Source organism: Sebastes umbrosus, chromosome 21 (genome assembly GCF_015220745.1).
Source record: "Sebastes umbrosus isolate fSebUmb1 chromosome 21, fSebUmb1.pri, whole genome shotgun sequence".
NCBI classification, from domain to species: Eukaryota; Metazoa; Chordata; class Actinopteri; order Perciformes; family Sebastidae; genus Sebastes; species Sebastes umbrosus.
This window is the reverse complement of record NC_051289.1, coordinates 10,299,479-10,318,083: the sequence shown is the minus strand read 5'-3', so window position 1 is coordinate 10,318,083 and position 18,605 is coordinate 10,299,479. Positions and strand designations below refer to the sequence as shown.

The 18,605-nt window shown below is 37.2% G+C and overlaps 2 protein-coding genes and 1 long non-coding RNA gene across 6 annotated transcripts in view; 1 reads left to right on the top strand and 2 right to left on the bottom strand.

Annotated features, from left to right (window-relative positions):
- The window catches only part of nck1b (NCK adaptor protein 1b), a 34,795-nt gene extending 29,239 nt beyond the window's left edge, over positions 1–5,556 (top strand). For all 3 annotated transcript variants that reach the window (XM_037756556.1, XM_037756557.1, XM_037756558.1), the window contains one exon: positions 775–5,556. In XM_037756556.1, coding sequence (XP_037612484.1) covers positions 775–975 — 201 coding nt within the window. In that variant the 3' untranslated portion in view covers positions 976–5,556. The remainder of the gene's footprint in view (positions 1–774) is intronic.
- On the bottom strand, positions 5,184–16,639 carry bdh1 (3-hydroxybutyrate dehydrogenase, type 1). 2 transcript variants are annotated; one of them, XR_005204912.1, is made up of 6 exons: positions 16,391–16,639; positions 10,099–10,209; positions 9,713–9,854; positions 9,444–9,596; positions 7,224–7,934; positions 5,184–7,133 (listed from the first exon to the last, which is right to left on the bottom strand). XR_005204912.1 is itself a non-coding variant. In XM_037756559.1 (5 exons), exons 1-5 carry the CDS (start codon positions 16,601–16,603, stop codon positions 7,468–7,470), a joined length of 1,086 nt encoding a protein of 361 aa, XP_037612487.1. In that variant the 5' UTR covers positions 16,604–16,639; the 3' UTR covers positions 7,199–7,467. The 2 variants fall into 2 exon arrangements, 1 of the variants encoding a protein (XP_037612487.1); XM_037756559.1 differs by lacking the exon at positions 5,184–7,133 and having other exon boundaries at positions 7,199–7,934.
- Positions 16,640–17,261: 622 nt separating this feature from the next.
- LOC119480198 lies at positions 17,262–17,895 on the bottom strand. Its single transcript, XR_005204853.1, has 3 exons — positions 17,781–17,895; positions 17,611–17,696; positions 17,262–17,380 (listed from the first exon to the last, which is right to left on the bottom strand). It is a non-coding gene; the product is annotated as an uncharacterized LOC119480198 (long non-coding RNA).
- Positions 17,896–18,605: the final 710 nt, after the last annotated feature.

Genomic DNA, 18,605 nt, shown 5'->3' with positions numbered 1-18,605 from the left:
AGCCCTTTCCTTCCCCTTCTCGACAGGAAACTGAAGTGAAAGTGAAACTTATCTACGCTCTCTCCAAAGCCAGGTGGCTCAGATGACAAAAACAGGATAGATATGTTTCACTTTCAGTTCAGTTAACTGTCGGAAAATATTCTAAATATAGCGGTATAATTTTTTTTTTAGGTGAGTCTTTCTTTCAGGTGGCTAAAATTAATTTTTCTGCCGCCCCCGTCCACTGCATTGCTTTGCTCTGGTGCTCCTGTCTGTTTCTAGATGCTGGGGGCGTGCCGACCGCCATCTACTGTAAGTACAACTCCACTTCAAAACACCCAAACTATCCCTTTAAGTCAGTGCTCTATCCGTCCTGTGCATGTGCGGGCGCGCCTACCCAGTATGCCTTGCCCCTTTCTCTGCCTCTGATTGGCTACTGGTTTCTAAACTGGCTTCTAAACCTAAACGCTAACGGTAAGTAGCCTGGCTATGATGCCAACCGGAGCTGCCGTGGCCGAGGAGAGCGAAGACTCGCTAGGCTACCTACTGTTAGTGTTCAGGTTTAGAAGCCAGTAGCCAATAAGAGGCAGAGTAAGGACGGGTCTTCCCACAAGGCATACTGGGTAGACACACCTGCACATGCGCAACATGGATCGGGCAGCTGGGACGGATTGAGACTGCTACTATAGATGCTACAATACACGATTGTCTAAAGGCGCTTTTACTCAGGAGGTAGAAATCTTTAAAAACGCTGTCTGAACACTGATAACCTTGTATTTCCTTTTCTTTTCACAGCCAAACGACTTCTCCATCTCCCTGAAGGCGCAGAGCAAGAACAAGCATTTCAAAGTGCAGCTGAAGGAAACCCTTTACTGCATTGGACAGCGCAAGTTCAACTCTATGGAAGAGCTTGTTGAACACTACAAAAAGGCCCCCATCTTCACCAGTGAGCAGGGAGACAAACTGTACCTGATCAAGGCCCTGGCTGCCTCCTGATCCCTCTCTGTTACACACACACACACACACTATACATTACACACATCTATACATTAACTGCATCCATATATATATACATACAGATACTTACGCCAGAACACACACTAACATTTAAACTCCAAGCCTGAGGACTTTAACACATCATCAGGACTTCAATGCCCCGATTTGTGAGCATTCCAAGAGGAGATATGGAAAAAGCATGGGAGAGACACGGAGGAATGGAAGAGGAGAGAAAAAGACTATGGACTCCTGAGAGTTGACTACAGACCTCTTGGTCGCCTATTTTAAATTATCCAGATGTGTTAGGTCATAGGCAATGCCATGTATTTCCACCTTGATATCTTGATATCTATTAGAGTTGCATTTAGTTTGTTTTTTTTTGTTTTTTTTTTGTTGATAATATATAATCTTTTTAACAGTTTCTTTTTAAAAAATGTGATTTTTAACTGTATCCAATTCACAACAACCACCGTATGAGGCATTTTTTCAAATGTTAGCAAACTAGCCTACAGAGGTCTACATTTCAACTCATTTTTGTGTTGTCTGTCTTAATTCGTCCTTTTATGAATTGTGGACACGCTAATCCGCAACTTCTGCTAACTGCTAATCATGAATAAAAAAACTAAGTGACCAAAATATATTTATTGATACAATTCTGTTAGGATCGTGGTGGTAGAGATTGGAATACCGCGCTCATCTGTGGTTGGAGGATTCCTCTTCTTGTGCAAAGACAAACCTAGTTTGTTTTTGTACAACAGAAACTGCTTGTCTCACATATTGCTGTATCCATATCATGTGAATGTTACAAAGCCGAGGCATCACTAGACAGCGGGGGCTGACTTTGCATGCGTGCATGCAAACAGAAACGTGTCCTCACACCTTCGCTGTTATCTCCCAAAAAGAGATAGTCCACATGAATGATGGGGAGTTTTTGTCCGTGTGTCTATAGGTCATGTGAAGAGTCAGAAAGTACTTTCCCTCGTAGTCTGGAGACTTCCTCAGAGCAGAGCAGACCTCCCATCCCCCTGCTGGATTGTGACTGGCAGCTGATGCGTCTTGTGTTGCCAAAGGGGACGTTTCTCTGGAGATGAGGAGGAAGGAGGGCAGTGGGGTTGGGGTGTTTGTTGACAGCAGTGTGGCTTCCAAACACCCGCCAGCTCTGTGGAGCTGAGAGGGGGAAATGGAGGACCAGTCCAGGCAGTCCAGAGGATGATGTCACTGCTCCTGAATTAGTGATCACTGGAGGGAATGGAGGAGTTAAGGGGTCGCCCAGGGGTCATGTTTGTGCGGTTGCAGCAGCGTATACATCGAGCCAAGAGACGTCCTCTTCCTCAAGGAGGCACAAAGGATTTCCAGAAAACGATTCCTTGCGGCGAAGAACAAGAAATGCTTGATGTTTTTTCTTTGATATCTGGGTATTTAGTTCCATGGCCAACATGTCTTAAGAAGTCTCCTAGTTTGGGGGATTCCAGCTTGTTTTTCCAAATGTATGGCGAATGGGTATTTGTTGAGTGAAAATGGACCAAGTAGTGTTTTGAATGTCGAAGGGGCAGCTAGCACCAGCGTCTGCAATCAGCGCTGCAGCAGCGTTGGCAGGGAGCCGCTCCGGCAGTGGGCTCAGGGAGATGATGATGATCGCGATGCTTGCGATGATGAGTTCTCCAGCTGTGGCCAGTTGGACCCGAGCGCAGAGAAAGGGAGAGAGAGAGAGAGAGAGGGGGAGGAAGAGGGATTTCATAGAGGAGGAATGGAAAAATGGACCCTAAAAAACAAAAGCAGTGAAGTAGGATCTAGGGAGGAGACTTGGAGAATGTGTTTCACAAGAGAGAGAATCTGGATTACCGCTCCCAGTCATATACTGGGTGGGGAAATGAACCGAGGCCAACGCTGATGTATCATAGTAGAGAATAAAGGGTTTCGGATGGGAGGGCTTCTAAGGCCTAATTAATCCAAGCATGAAAAAGTCAAGTCATGCCACAGAGAACACAAAACATGGGTGTGACGTTTTTTTTGTTTTTTTTTCTCTCTCTCCATTCCCCAGATGATTGACGGAGCTATTCATCCGAGAGCTGTGAGTGTGTTTTCTCTGTTATGGAGCTGTAAAAGATTAATTCTAAACAGGGAAAACAATTTATCACGGGTTAAAATGGCAAGTTCTAATTATGCGCCTACAGTACCAGACGTCAGTTGATTTAAAGGTGCTAAATACGACATCGGGAGCATTTCTATTGTGGTTAAAAGAAATATTAGAAATGTAAAATTAAAAAGCGGAGCAAAACTCAGAAGAGCGGGTTTGTCACTTAAAGGAGAATAGTTGGTCCACCTTAAGAGAGCCTTAGCCGGTGTTGCAAAACACGGGAGCTTGGCTTGGGTCTGAGGAGTTGTAGCATTTATTCACCGACAAATAAACTGTACACACACCGCTACGTTCACAGCTAGAACGCCACCGACAAACCCACACTCCCCGCGGTCTGTCGGACACTCGTAACGTTATGCCAGGCGTACACAGCTGACAACCTCGCAGCTAAACTAAACGGTGCGGCGGAGACTTTTTACTGAGAAAGTGGCTGCATGTGTCCACGACAATACACGCAGCATCGTGGCTTCTAACTCTCCTGGTTGGGTGAACTGGGGGACTCAGTTGTCTGTTTAGCGCATGCACTGCAGCTGGTGATAAATTATGTATTTAACCTGTTTGTGCATCGGCTTATCATTGTAGTGTTTATGGTGGGTGATCATCTGTAACCGTCGTATAAGAGCAGAGCAGCGGCGTTGAGCTAGCCAGTGGGGCATGTGCACGAATATGCACTAAAAGCATGTCAACAAAGCAACTCAGATTACAACACACACTGAGGGAGAGCGACTTCAATCTCTGCTCAGGTAGACATTACTCCTCTATATCTTTACATGGCAAATAGTTGTTTGCTGCTATACCAATGCTCTAGATATCGAATTTAGCACCTTTAAGTGAGATTATAAATATTAAACAGTACAAAAATAACATTCCAGGATTAACAAGCTGTTTTATACATAACATGGTTAAAAATGTAAATCACAGGATTGTTTATCAGTTGTGATTTTTGTTCATTTTGGGTCCCAAATCTATAATAATAGTTGCGCCTGTATTCCCTTTTATTTTCAGTTATCCCCTTTTGTTCTCTATGTTATCACCAGAGAAGTATTTGGGTAACAGGAATCCTGTCACAAAGTCGTTTTATTACACCCAATCCCTGGCTGTTGTATTGGTGCCATTTCTTCTGACACTTTATGTGAGATAGTGTTTGCCTACAGTAATCAACTGCTATCGACAACCTTTTTTTATTTGTGAAATTTCCTCCCTGACTTCCAGTTTCTACAGCATCTGTACTATTACGCAGCATTAAAGTGACACAACGCCAACGCAACGTGCCCCAGTTTGAAGGATTTAAGGAGGAGATTTTAACGTGCCTTCACAGCTTTCTGTCAACCAAAGGTTTAGTCTCTTTTTTTCTCCCCCCACTTCTCTTGTCACCTCTGCGTGCTATTTGGTTAATGTTTTGCATGTGCGTCAGTCTGATTAGTGAGCGACGTGTCGGGGGGTGTTGTCGAGAATCCTCATTTAGCTGTTGGCTGAAAATGTCATTGTCTTTTTAACGGTTTTATTTTCTGTCACGCATAAAATGCCCATTAGGTGATATTGTGTGTAGTTTCAAGTGACCTTACCTTTGCTGACTTCATCAAGTATAACTTCTTAAGTGAACAGTGAATGCCTACATGTACAGTATAAAATATGTGCTGATGTTCATTCAGAAACGTAACCCCCCCGCCCCCAGGTGTGATGTAATCATGACCTGAATCTCATGTATGAGCACCTCAAGTAAACGGCATCGCGTATCGTCGGTTGTGAAGAAACTGTCACGGTTTCCGAGGGGATTTTTTTATGTCTGTATGTATTTCATATAAGACTAGTGTAAGACATTCACTTTTGCAGTTTAGCCAATTAAATATGTAAAAAAATAAAACCCTCAATACTTAAATGTTTTACTTGATATTCAAATACAGAGCTACGGTATCAACAGCATAGATATTGTTATAAACTGGGATCTTTTTTTTCATTTTACACCAACGGAGGCCGCATGAGCAGAGCCTTGTAGCTGTACAGAAATGGTTTTAAATCTGCTTATAAAGACACTGAAGTCAGTTGCGACAGATTATTATCAAGAGATCCACGATCAAGAAACTACAGCGCGGCCGCAAAAAACTCTTTTGTTTTTATCTCGACTGCTAAACGAGCCTGAGATAATCTTGAATCTCCGGATTTGATTTCTTGATAATATTCCGAGCAAATGACCGCGTGTTCAACTTTGGTGCTTTTTGTGCTGCTTCTCGGTGTTCTTTGTCTCACAAAGCTTTTTTTCTGTATGAGAGAGAGAGAGTGAAGAAAAACAGATCCATGCTGTGGAATGATAAAAGGCAGTGCTGTGAAATTTAATGTCATGCTCTTAATACTGTTTTTATGGAGGGGAGATCGTCTTCAGGTGTAATAATTTAGAAGAGTTTATTAGAGTGTTCAAAAGACGTAATAAACGGCATAAAAAATGACACGATGTCTTGTTTTTATCTGTCGCAAATGTTTGAATACTCTCCGAATGAATTGTTAAATGTTCCACTTTCATTGAGTGTTAAAGCAGTTTTTTTTTTTACTGGATTACAAAAAGCATTTCACAAAATGTTTTATAGAACCATAAGAAAACTAGGTATATTTGTTCTTCTCTGTGCTTCAGCTTTGCTATTATAATGCAGCTTAAATTGGGTCATTAACATTATAAGACAGTCAGCAGATGATTCATGCATGAGGCATATTAGTGGTGGTTTTGTATGATGCATCTACGCCACTTGGTGGCCGTCTGTATCATTACATTTACTACACATCTCAAATGAGACCTTCAACATAACATTTTGATTCCTTTATTTCAAATCACTCTTGAAAAAATGATACTGTGATTGTAATATTTTCAAAATAAAATCAAAATTTTCATTCACATCATTCTATATTCAGATACTTTTCTATTAAGGAGGGGAAGGGAGGTGCGGGGGGCAGCGTTTTTCATTCGAGCGCGGACAATAATCGCATCAATCAACCCGCGCTGTCGAAGTAGCATACAGGATCTCGCGCCGCATGTGAGACAAAGTGGGCTTGTGTTGTTGTTACGTAACTTTTGGGGGGGCGAGTCGAGCCAAATCTCACCACGGCCTTACAGCAGCCGACCTTGGTTTGTTCCGGCGTCAGCCACAACAGAACAGCAGGAGCCTTCTGTTGAGCTCTAGCAGCTTTAGTGACCCAGCAGATTCCCATAAGGCAAAACATTACAATTATCAGGGACAAATATATATATAAGGGGACAAACACAATCTTTTTCTTTTTGTTTTAAGATCAAGAAATAACGATGTAGTATTTATAGCGAGAAGTATGTCATAGCCTCACTGGTACCCGACGCAACGTAGTTACTCTTTATCATGGAATACATGTGTGTATATAAAGTTAAGCAAAGTGCAATAATCATCATACAGTTTAAAAAAATCATTACATTTTAAGGCTTGATCGGTGAATGATTTAAATGCTGAGGAATACGTAACAGAGTCAGTTCAGTCCTGGTATTAACATGTGTCTTGAGAGATCGGATCACAAGGTCAGCTCTAAATACAGGTGTGAACGCACTCCGGACACATTGAGATCTATAGGCTACATAATCTACAGACTATCAGAATAGGCACGGGAAGTGCATTTTTATCATACTGTCGGAGATGTGTCGATGTTTTTGTTCCGGTGCTTTGCACAGAGCTGACGCCCGCCCACTCGCTTGCATCCCCTGCTATTAGAAGCTCTGTACCCCGCTGTTGCCTGGCAGAGGTGCCGGTGGCACGGAGGTCCCCAGGTACCACTGGTACAATAACCTTGTATTTTGATGTTAATAAAATGTACCCAAATTCCCGAATATGTAAGATATTACTACTGATATTCATGTAATATTCCGTCACAATGTCTGCCTTAGTAGCTCCGTTCACAGCCGGGGGGGAGGCGGAGGAGCGCCAGGTGGAAACCTGCGGCACCACAGCAGAAGCTCGACCGGAGAGGCCAGACACACAGCCATCCGATATTAAAGATCAAAGCAAGTGCTCTACATGTATTGTCATCTTTTCTTGTAAAATGTCCGCTGTAATCGGTAATCCTTACGTCACAACGTCTGCTGTATCGGTCATGTTTTTACTACGTGTTTATTTGCATATAGAGCGGGGAAGCGAGGTCGGTGGTGGTCACTCGAGACGCATGTGGAGACGCATTCTAATGCCAGGTGTGAACAGGCGTATTTAAAGCTGTCGATCACTCAGGACGCATGTTAATGCCAGGTCTGAACAGGCCCAGAGAGCCCTCTTCAGAGTAGATCTGTGTACCGCTAAATAGTTGAATAATATTCTGCTATATGAAACAGAGAAACAGGAACAGCTCCTCTTCTAGAAGTACAACAAGTCAGATATGGCTCCAGGCAGATGTGTCATCAGCTGAACTCTGATCCACCAGTGTGGCTCCATGGGGTTGTACCGCGTGTAGGGACGCTTGGACATGATGGCGTCAGTGATGTCATCCAGAACGGGGGCTACATCCTTCTGTCCGCTGTTGCAGTAAGAGCGCATCAGAGCCATGTGCTTCTCGAAGTGGGCTTTCCCATAATCCTCCTTCACTTGGGATGGTGCCTCACTCCACAGCTTATTGGCCGTGGTGGTCACAATCTCTCGGGTCAGGATGCCGGTGGCCACGATGAAGTTCCCCGGTTCCACTATGGACACTTTGACGCCCCAGGTCTTCATCTCATAGCGAAGGCAATCAGAAAAAGCCTCCACACCGTATTTAGATACGCAGTAAGGGGACCGCAAGGCATTTCCCATCCTCCCGTACATGCTGGCCAGGTTCACGACACGGCCTGCAGAGATAGGACAATTGAATGCAGCACTGTCAGTTATAGAAAGATGTTAAATTAAATTAAGTTGGTGCTGCTTCAAATTCAAAGTCAGTTAAAGCCTCCAGATCCAAAGTTCAACTGTCTTTCGACATTTTTAACAAGAACGTGGACTGGAATTTCTTGATGAGTCACTCATTTACATATTGAAGTGCACCACACTGCTCTTCTGTTGGCTGCTGATTAACTTTGTCAAAAGCAACTTCCTCACATTTGCATATCCTCAACAGTGAGTAATCCACGTTTTCTATTAGCTTTAAAACATTATCCATCAAGCTGTTATTGCACTGAAGCTGTGGAATGAACCGTCCACACCACTACTTTTCTATTTTCTTTTAAATATCAGCTAAAAACACACATTTTTAAACTGCATTTTAGATGATAGTCTATAACCAATAATAATATAATAATTATATTATTTTATCTTTTTATTTACCATTTTATCCTGTTTTACTTTTCATTGATTGTGTGTGTATTGAAGTGCTAAACAAATTAAGTTATTATTAAGTCTATCAACAGATTAAAATATTGAATCGCGATTAATCACAAATTAGTCAAAATGTACCTTAAAGGGAGATTTGTCAAGTATTTAATACTCTTATCAACATAGGAGTTGGCAAAAATGCTTGCTTTATGCAAATGTATGTATATATTTATTTTTAGAAATCAATTAATAACACAAAATAATGACAAATATTGTCCCGAAACCCTCACAGGTACTGCATTTAGCGTAAAAAATATACTCAAATCATAACATGGCAAACTGCAGCCCAACAGACAACAACAGCTGTCAGTGTGTCAGTGTGCTGACTTGACTATGACTTGACCCAAACTGCATGTGATTATCATAAAGTGGGCATGTCTGTAAAGGGGAGACTCGTGGGTACCCATAGAACCCATTTTCATTCACATATCTTGAGGTCAGAGGTCAAGAGAAACCTTTGAAAATGGCCATGCCAGTTTTTCCTCGCCAAAATTTAGCGCAAGTTTGGAGCGTTATTTAGCCTCCTACGCTACAAGCTAGTATGACATGGTTGGTACCAATGGATTCCTTAGGTTTTTTCTAGTTTCACATGATACCAGTATCTTGAGCCCGCTACAACCTCTGAAAGATTTATTGCATTAAAGCGTTAAAGAAAGTAGTGGCGTTAAAACTAATCATCGCGTTAACTTTGACAGCCCTAGTTATTTTTAATATTAAAAGTTTTATTGCCGGGTATGTTTGCATTGTTAGCATTCCTCACAGAAATCATGGGACACAACTTATTGGTTGGCTGCACCGTTTTCTTTCAAAGAGGAATTCTAAGAATGCTTATAATCCCTCATAAAGAAACTTGGAAAAAAATGTGAAACAAGTCTGCTAACAGAATTAACCAAATAAAATCCAAGGTGCATTTTAGCACCTCCATTTTCAAAGTGATGTTTAAATGTCACAAAGTGAAAATGTGTAACATACAGTGTTATTTCACTGACCTTTGGCCCTGCGGATTAACGGCAGAAGAGCCTTGGTGACCCTGATGGTGCCCCACAGGTTGACCTCTGATACCTGCTTGTAGGTGTCCACGGAGGTGAACTCTACTTCTCCGAACGCTGACACACCAGCGTTGTTCACCACAGCCCACAGACCTGAATCATGACCAGAGACAGATTTGTCAAAAAGGAAAAAAGGTCTGTGAATGAACACATGCACACTGATCTTCTTTTATCTAAGTTAGTGGATACATGTGAGTTAATTACAGCACCTCTTTCTGAGTCCTCCAGGTTTTCTTTGATGTATTCCGCAGCCTGGTTCACTTGCTCTTCACTGCAGACATCCAGCTGGACTACCTTCATGCGATCTGACTGAAATTCTTCCAGTTCCTTTGCACCCTCTCCACCTTTATCCTGCAAGGATGACATGTCCTCAGTTACACCAACTCATGACATTAAGATGAAATGCACCAATTAAATCCTGTCTTTTTGGAAAATGTATTCAAAAATGCAAACAAAAAAATCTATGTTTTTCAACCTCAGAGAATCATCTTTTTGCTGGCACTTGTACAGTGCAAATAAAGGCCATGGAGTTGCATCGGTACCTCTTTAGAACAGTTTCAGTAGATGAGTAGTTAACTGTATGTTTTATCCGTACCTTAAAAAGACATCCAGCAAAGACCGTGAAGCCAAGCTTGTGTAGATGTTTGGCAAGTGCATGACCAAATCCACTGTCACAACCTGTAATAAACACAGCTTTCCCCTCCACCTGCAGAGAGGAGCAGAATATAGTAAGACTCTTGTCATTTTCCCCCCAATAGATATATAAAGCTATAAAGATATGCAAAAGGACACTATAAACGCTTACATACATTAATATCTGATGTATACAATGTCATGAAAAGAAACTGACTTTTTTCGACTAACTGTACTAAGACTTTTTTTTTTTCTTTCGACATACTATACTGACTTATTTTAATTTTTTAGACCTACTATACTATACGTTTTTTTGAACATACTATACTATGACCACGACATTCTATACTATGAATTTTTTCAACATACTATATTTTTACTTTTTATGACATCTTTAGACATACTATACTGTGACTTTTTTCGACATGCTGTACTATGACTTTTTTCGACATCCTATAATATAATTATTTTTTTAACTTTTTTACGCATACTATACTATGACTTTTTTATGACTTTTTTTTCCTTGCTCTTTACCTCCATACATTTATCACTCTTCTCCCAAGTTTTAACAATTAATAGTTCATTATGGCTCCAACATATACTATAACCTTTTCATTACATTTATGGCATACTATCTGAGACTTTTGTATGACATAATAAACTATACTATGACTTTTTGACATTTTGTATGGCATACACTATGGCACACTAGCCATATATACTTACGATATACTATGACTTTTAATCACATTTTTCATGACATACTATACTATGACTTTTTCAAAACAATTTAAAGACATTTTTGAGACATACTTTTTCAAAATATTTTGAAGATATACTATACTATGACTTGTTCATGACATTTTGTATGTGATATTATACTATGACTTTTTCATGACATATTTTAAGACATATTATACTATGACTTTTTCATAACATTTCTTGACATACTATACTAGGACATTTTATTGACATACTAAACTGGCTTTTTTAATGACATACTATATTGATACTTTTTAATGACATTTTTTATGTCATGATTTTTTTTCATGACATACTACACTATGATAACTTTTTTTGATGATATTTGAATGACATACTACTATGATCTTTGCTGTGACTTTTTTTTAGAGCACACAGTGTTACAGTTAACGAGGCAATCATTAATTTTCACCTGTGGCAACTACTGACATATTAAACTGATGCTGTGCTATTTGCACATCTCTAAAATGTGTTGCACTTTTTCAAAAACATTTTAAGACATACTATACAATGACTTGTTTGTGACATTTTGTATGACATATTATACTGTGACTTTTCATGATTTTTTTAATGACATATTATATTATGACTTCTTCATAACATTTTTTATGACTTTTGTGATCATGGCTATTTTATGGCATATTGCACTATAACTTTTTCATAACATTTTTATGACATATTATACTGTGACTTTTTCATGATATTTTTTATGACATATTATACTATAACTTTTCCTTGACATTTTAAGACATATTATATTATGACTTCTTCATAACATTTTTTATGATTTTTGTGATCATGGCTATTTTATGGCATATTGCACTATAACTTTTTCATGACATATTCTAAGACATTATACTATGACTTTTTCATAACATTTTTATGACATATGACTTTTTCATAACATTTTTATGACATACTATACTATGACTTTTTCACAACATGTTTTATGATTTATGTGATCATGGCATTTTTATGGCATACTGCACTATGACTTTTTCATGACATTTCTTGACATACTATACTAGGACATTTTAGTGACATACTAAACTATGGCTTTTTTAATGACATAATATATTGTATATATTGTGACTTTTTAATGACATTTTTCATGACATACTACACTATGACAGCTTTTTTGATGATATTTGAATGACATACTACTATGATCTTTGCTGTGACTTTTTTTTAGAGCATACAGTGTTACAGTTAACGAGGCAATCATTAATTTTCACCTGTGGCAACTACTGACATATTAAACTGATGCTGTGATATTTGCACATCTCTAAAATGTGTTGCACTTTTTCAAAAACATTTTAAGACATACTATACAATGACTTGTTTGTGACATTTTGTATGACATATTATACTGTGACTTTTCATGATATTTTTTGATGACATATTATATTATGACTTTTTTTCATTACATTTTTTATGATTTTTGTGATCATGGCTATTTTATGGCATATTGCACTATAACTTTTTCATGACATATTTTAAGACATATTATATTATGACTTTTTCATAACATTTTTATGACATATTATACTATAACTTTTCCTTGACATTTTAAGACATATTATATTATGACTTCTTCATAACATTTTTTGTCTTTTGTGATCATGGCTATTTTATGGCATATTGCACTATAACTTTTTCACGACATATTTTAAGACATATTATACTATGACTTTTTCATAATTTTTATGACATATTATACTATGACTTTTTCACAACATGTTTTATGATTTATGTGATCATGGCATTTTTATGGCATACTGCACTATGACTTTTTCATGACATTTCTTGACATACTATACTAGGACATTTTAGTGACATACTAAACTATGGCTTTTTTAATGACATAATATATTGTATATATTGTGACTTTTTAATGACATTTTTCATGACATACTACACTATGACAGCTTTTTTGATGATATTTATATCACATACTACTATGATCTTTGCTGTGACTTTTTTTTAGAGCATACTACAGTGTTACAGTTAACGAGGCAATCATTAATTTTCACCTGTGGCAACTACTGACATATTAAACTGATGCTGTGCTATTTGCATATCTCTAAAATGTGTTGCACTTTTTCAAAAACATTTTAAGACATACTATACTATGACTTGTTTGTGGCATTTTGTATGACATATTATACTGTGACTTGTTCTTGACATTTTAAGACATATTATATTATGACTTCTTCATAACATTTTTTATGATTTTTGTGATCATGGCTATTTTATGGCATATTGCACTATAACTTTTTCATGACATATTCTAAGACATATTATACTATGACTTTTTCATAACATTTTTATGACATACTATACTATGACTTTTTCACAACATGTTTTATGATTTATGTGATCATGATCATGGCATTTTTATGGCATACTGCACTATGACTTTTTCATGACATTTCTTGACATACTATACTAGGACATTTTAGTGACATACTAAACTATGGCTTTTTTAATGACATAATATATTGTATATATTGTGACTTTTTAATGACATTTTTCATGACATACTACACTATGACAGCTTTTTTGATGATATTTATATCACATACTACTATGATCTTTGCTGTGACTTTTTTTTAGAGCATACAGTGTTACAGTTAACGAGGCAATCATTAATTTTCACCTGTGGCAACTACTGACATATTAAACTGATGCTGTGATATTTGCAAATCTCTAAAATGTGTTGCACTTTTTCAAAAACATTTTAAGACATACTATACAATGACTTGTTTGTGACATTTTGTATGACATATTATACTGTGACTTTTCATGATTTTTTTTATGACATATTATATTATGACTTTTTTTCATTACATTTTTTATGATTTTTGTGATCATGGCTATTTTATGGCATATTGCACTATAACTTTTTCATGACATATTTTAAGACATTATATTATGACTTTTTCATAACATTTTTATGACATATTATACTATAACTTTTCCTTGACATTTTAAGACATATTATATTATGACTTCTTCATAACATTTTTTGTCTTTTGTGATCATGGCTATTTTATGGCATATTGCACTATAACTTTTTCACGACATATTTTAAGACATATTATACTATGACTTTTTCATAATTTTTATGACATATTATACTATGACTTTTTCACAACATGTTTTATGATTTATGTGATCATGGCATTTTTATGGCATACTGCACTATGACTTTTTCATGACATTTCTTGACATACTATACTAGGACATTTTAGTGACATACTAAACTATGGCTTTTTTAATGACATAATATATTGTATATATTGTGACTTTTTAATGACATTTTTCATGACATACTACACTATGATAACTTTTTTTGATGATATTTGAATGACATACTACTATGATCTTTGCTGTGACTTTTTTTTAGAGCATACAGTGTTACAGTTAACGAGGCAATCATTAATTTTCACCTGTGGCAACTACTGACATATTAAACTGATGCTGTGATATTTGCACATCTCTAAAATGTGTTGCACTTTTTCAAAAACATTTTAAGACATACTATACAATGACTTGTTTGTGACATTTTGTATGACATATTATACTGTGACTTTTCATGATATTTTTTGATGACATATTATATTATGACTTTTTTTCATTACATTTTTTATGATTTTTGTGATCATGGCTATTTTATGGCATATTGCACTATAACTTTTTCATGACATATTTTAAGACATATTATATTATGACTTTTTCATAACATTTTTATGACATATTATACTATAACTTTTCCTTGACATTTTAAGACATATTATATTATGACTTCTTCATAACATTTTTTGTCTTTTGTGATCATGGCTATTTTATGGCATATTGCACTATAACTTTTTCACGACATATTTTAAGACATATTATACTATGACTTTTTCATAATTTTTATGACATATTATACTATGACTTTTTCACAACATGTTTTATGATTTATGTGATCATGGCATTTTTATGGCATACTGCACTATGACTTTTTCATGACATTTCTTGACATACTATACTAGGACATTTTAGTGACATACTAAACTATGGCTTTTTTAATGACATAATATATTGTATATATTGTGACTTTTTAATGACATTTTTCATGACATACTACACTATGACAGCTTTTTTGATGATATTTATATCACATACTACTATGATCTTTGCTGTGACTTTTTTTTAGAGCATACAGTGTTACAGTTAACGAGGCAATCATTAATTTTCACCTGTGGCAACTACTGACATATTAAACTGATGCTGTGATATTTGCAAATCTCTAAAATGTGTTGCACTTTTTCAAAAACATTTTAAGACATACTATACAATAACTTGTTTGTGACATTTTGTATGACATATTATACTGTGACTTTTCATGATTTTTTTTATGACATATTATATTATGACTTTTTTTCATTACATTTTTTATGACTTTTGTGATCATGGCTATTTTATGGCATATTGCACTATAACTTTTTCATGACATATTTTAAGACATATTATATTATGACTTTTTCATAACATTTTGTATGACATATTATACTATAACTTTTCCTTGACATTTTAAGACATATTATATTATGACTTCTTCATAACATTTTTTATGACTTTTGTGATCATGGCTATTTTATGGCATATTGCACTATAACTTTTTCACGACATATTTTAAGACATATTATATTATGACTTCTTCATAACATTTTTTATGACTTTTGTGATCATGGCTATTTTATGGCATATTGCACTATAACTTTTTCACGACATATTTTAAGACATATTATACTATGACTTTTTCATAATTTTTATGACATATTATACTATGACTTTTTCACAACATGTTTTATGATTTATGTGATCATGGCATTTTATGGCATACTGCACTATGACTTTTTCATGACATTTCTTGACATACTATACTATAGCTTTTTTTTTTTACTATACTGCGACTTTTTAATGACATTATTTTTATGACATAGGCCTGCTATACTATGATTTTTTTCATGACATACTAAACTATGATAATTTTTTTGATGATATTTTTATGACATATTATACTATCACTTTTTCATAACATTTTTTATGACTTGTGAACATGTGATGGTTTTTGGGATCATGGCATGTCATTTCTACTAGATTCATTATAGGACATTTTATTATCATACTAAACTGTCTTTTTTAATGACATACTATACTGTGACTTTTTAATGACATTTTTTATGTCATGATTTTTTTTTCACGACATTGTACAATATGATAACTTTTGTGATGATATTTTTATGACATACTACCATGACATTTGCTGTGACTTTTGTATAGCATACTAAAGAATCTTTCATTTTCACCTGTGGCATCTACTGACATATTAAACTGATGTTGTGATATTTGCATCTCTCTAAAAGTGGTTTGCACTGTAGGATAATATAATAAATGCATGCTTGTGTAGGAGATGTGCACAGCTCCATATGAAGCATTACCTGCACCAATCCTCTTGGAATTCGAGGCGTCGCCACGTACAGCACGAAAAGTAAATACAGCACAACAATGCACTCGGTTACACTCGTCTCCGGTATCCCCAACATCCTCATCAACACGTTCAGCAGAGCAGGCAGTCCAAAACCCAACAAAACAGTCAGAAACACTGAACACGACACCAGAAGAGCCACTCGGAACACGGAGAGCGGAGCCATCTTTAACAGGAGTTGTGCGTTTCTCGGTGGTGCGTTCAAGTTTCGGGGGAGAATTCGCTTTTGGTTGAGCTAAAGTTTGTAAACTTCGGTAAAGTTGGCGAGATATTGACAGATTCAAACTTCCTGGATCAATAACTCATCACCAAACTGTAGTAAGGTAGACAACGAGCTACAACCTCATTTTAATCAATACATAAACCATAGCATTGGTGCAGCCTGAGAGGAGTGGTTAGGGACTGTCTACAAAGTGCAACAAGGAAAAGAGAAGAATATTCATTAACTTCAGTGTTATACAGTGTGGTACCACCAAAAAAAACATCTCACATCAATGATCTCCTCATGGTTGTACTACAACACTTAGTTTGGAAAAATATGCTTTTGCATAATTTTGGTGAATTGTTAACGGGAAAAATATTTATAACTTCACTTTTATAATTATTATTTATAAATAAATATATGTTTTGCATTTTTATAGTAGGTAGATCATTTTGACTTGATCATTTTATAAGTAGCTCGCATGCTGAAAAAGTGTGTGCACCCCTGCTCTAGTATTACCATTCAAGAGACCCAATCTGTTTTGACAGTTCCTTCCTTCCTTCCTTCCTCCCTCCCTTCTTCCTGTCCTTCTCTCTTTCTTTCTTTCCTCCCTCTGTCCTTCCTTCCTTCCTCCCTCCCTTCTTCCTTCCTTCCTTGACCTGAGGAAAACAGGAGGGTTAAAACAGTGCAATTCGCCTGTTCTTGTGTTTGCTTGCAAACACTTTGATAAAATCACCCATGCTGAGTGCCCTCGCTCTTCTTGACTCAATACTTAGCAAACCTAAATGGCTTAGTCTGTTGTCTAGCATGGTTGTCCTCAAATGAGTTTTAATGAGCTTTAGAGCTGAAAAACTCTGCTCACATGCAGCACTGCTGACTGCCAATTACAATAAAAAGAAATAAAACAAGACAGGGTAAATGTTTACAGCGTTTAACTACAGGCACAGTAAGTGTAGTCAAATGTAGGCTACTCACATCTTTCACGACGACGCTCCAGAGACGTGTTGCTTCCATAGACTGACTGTAGAAAAACAGTTTGTTTCACCTGTAGGTTCACCTGTAGGTTCACCTGTAGGTTCACCTGTAGGTTCACCTGTAGGTTCACCTGTAGGTTCACCTGTAGGTTCACCTGTAGGTTCACCTGCTCAAACTTCTTCTTCTTCGCGCCTTTTTTTTTGCAGGCTACATACTGCTTTAGTGCATCTCTGCCTCTCAGGTTTGAGAAGGAACTGCAACTCTAAACAAGAGTGCAGTTTACATGCCCGCCTCTGACTGGGCATATAGCCAATCATATTTTAAGATATTGGGGTGGCACTTGGGGTGGCCAATCAGATTTCAGGGGTGGCCTGTGCCACCCACTCCCTGAACACGCCAGTGAGTGTAGTACCACCAAAAAAAACATCACACATCAATGATCTCCTCATGGTTGTACTACAACACTTAGTTTGGAAAAATATGCTTTTGCATAATTTTGGTGAATTGTTAACGGGAAAAATATTTATAACTTCACTTTTATAAAGCGTAGTGCCATCAAAATGTCTTAAAGGGACTGTGTGTAAGAATCAGAAATGCTTGTTAACAGCGACACCTGTGGCCGTTAAGTCAACGAAAGTCAGCGTCGGGCTCGCGCTTGTGCTCTCTCTACATAGACATGAATGAGCGTCGCTCAAAACAGTGAGGCGACACAAGTCAGCTAAAACCACAATATCACTCTATATTTCAGCTGCTTGGCAGTAATGTTAGCTGACCAGACGAAGGTCTCTCCATGAATCACTGCTGATCCTAGTGTTGGCTTTTCCTGCTTCAGCCTCCCAACCGGGGTGGGAGGGAGACACCGGCACCGGTCGGAGACGATAACGTTTCTCGCTGTGGAGCCCCGTCACTTCACAAGACACGGGAAACCTCTGTTGGTCTGGAGGAGCTGCAGCAGTTATTTCTGCACAAACGTCCACTGTACATTCACTAG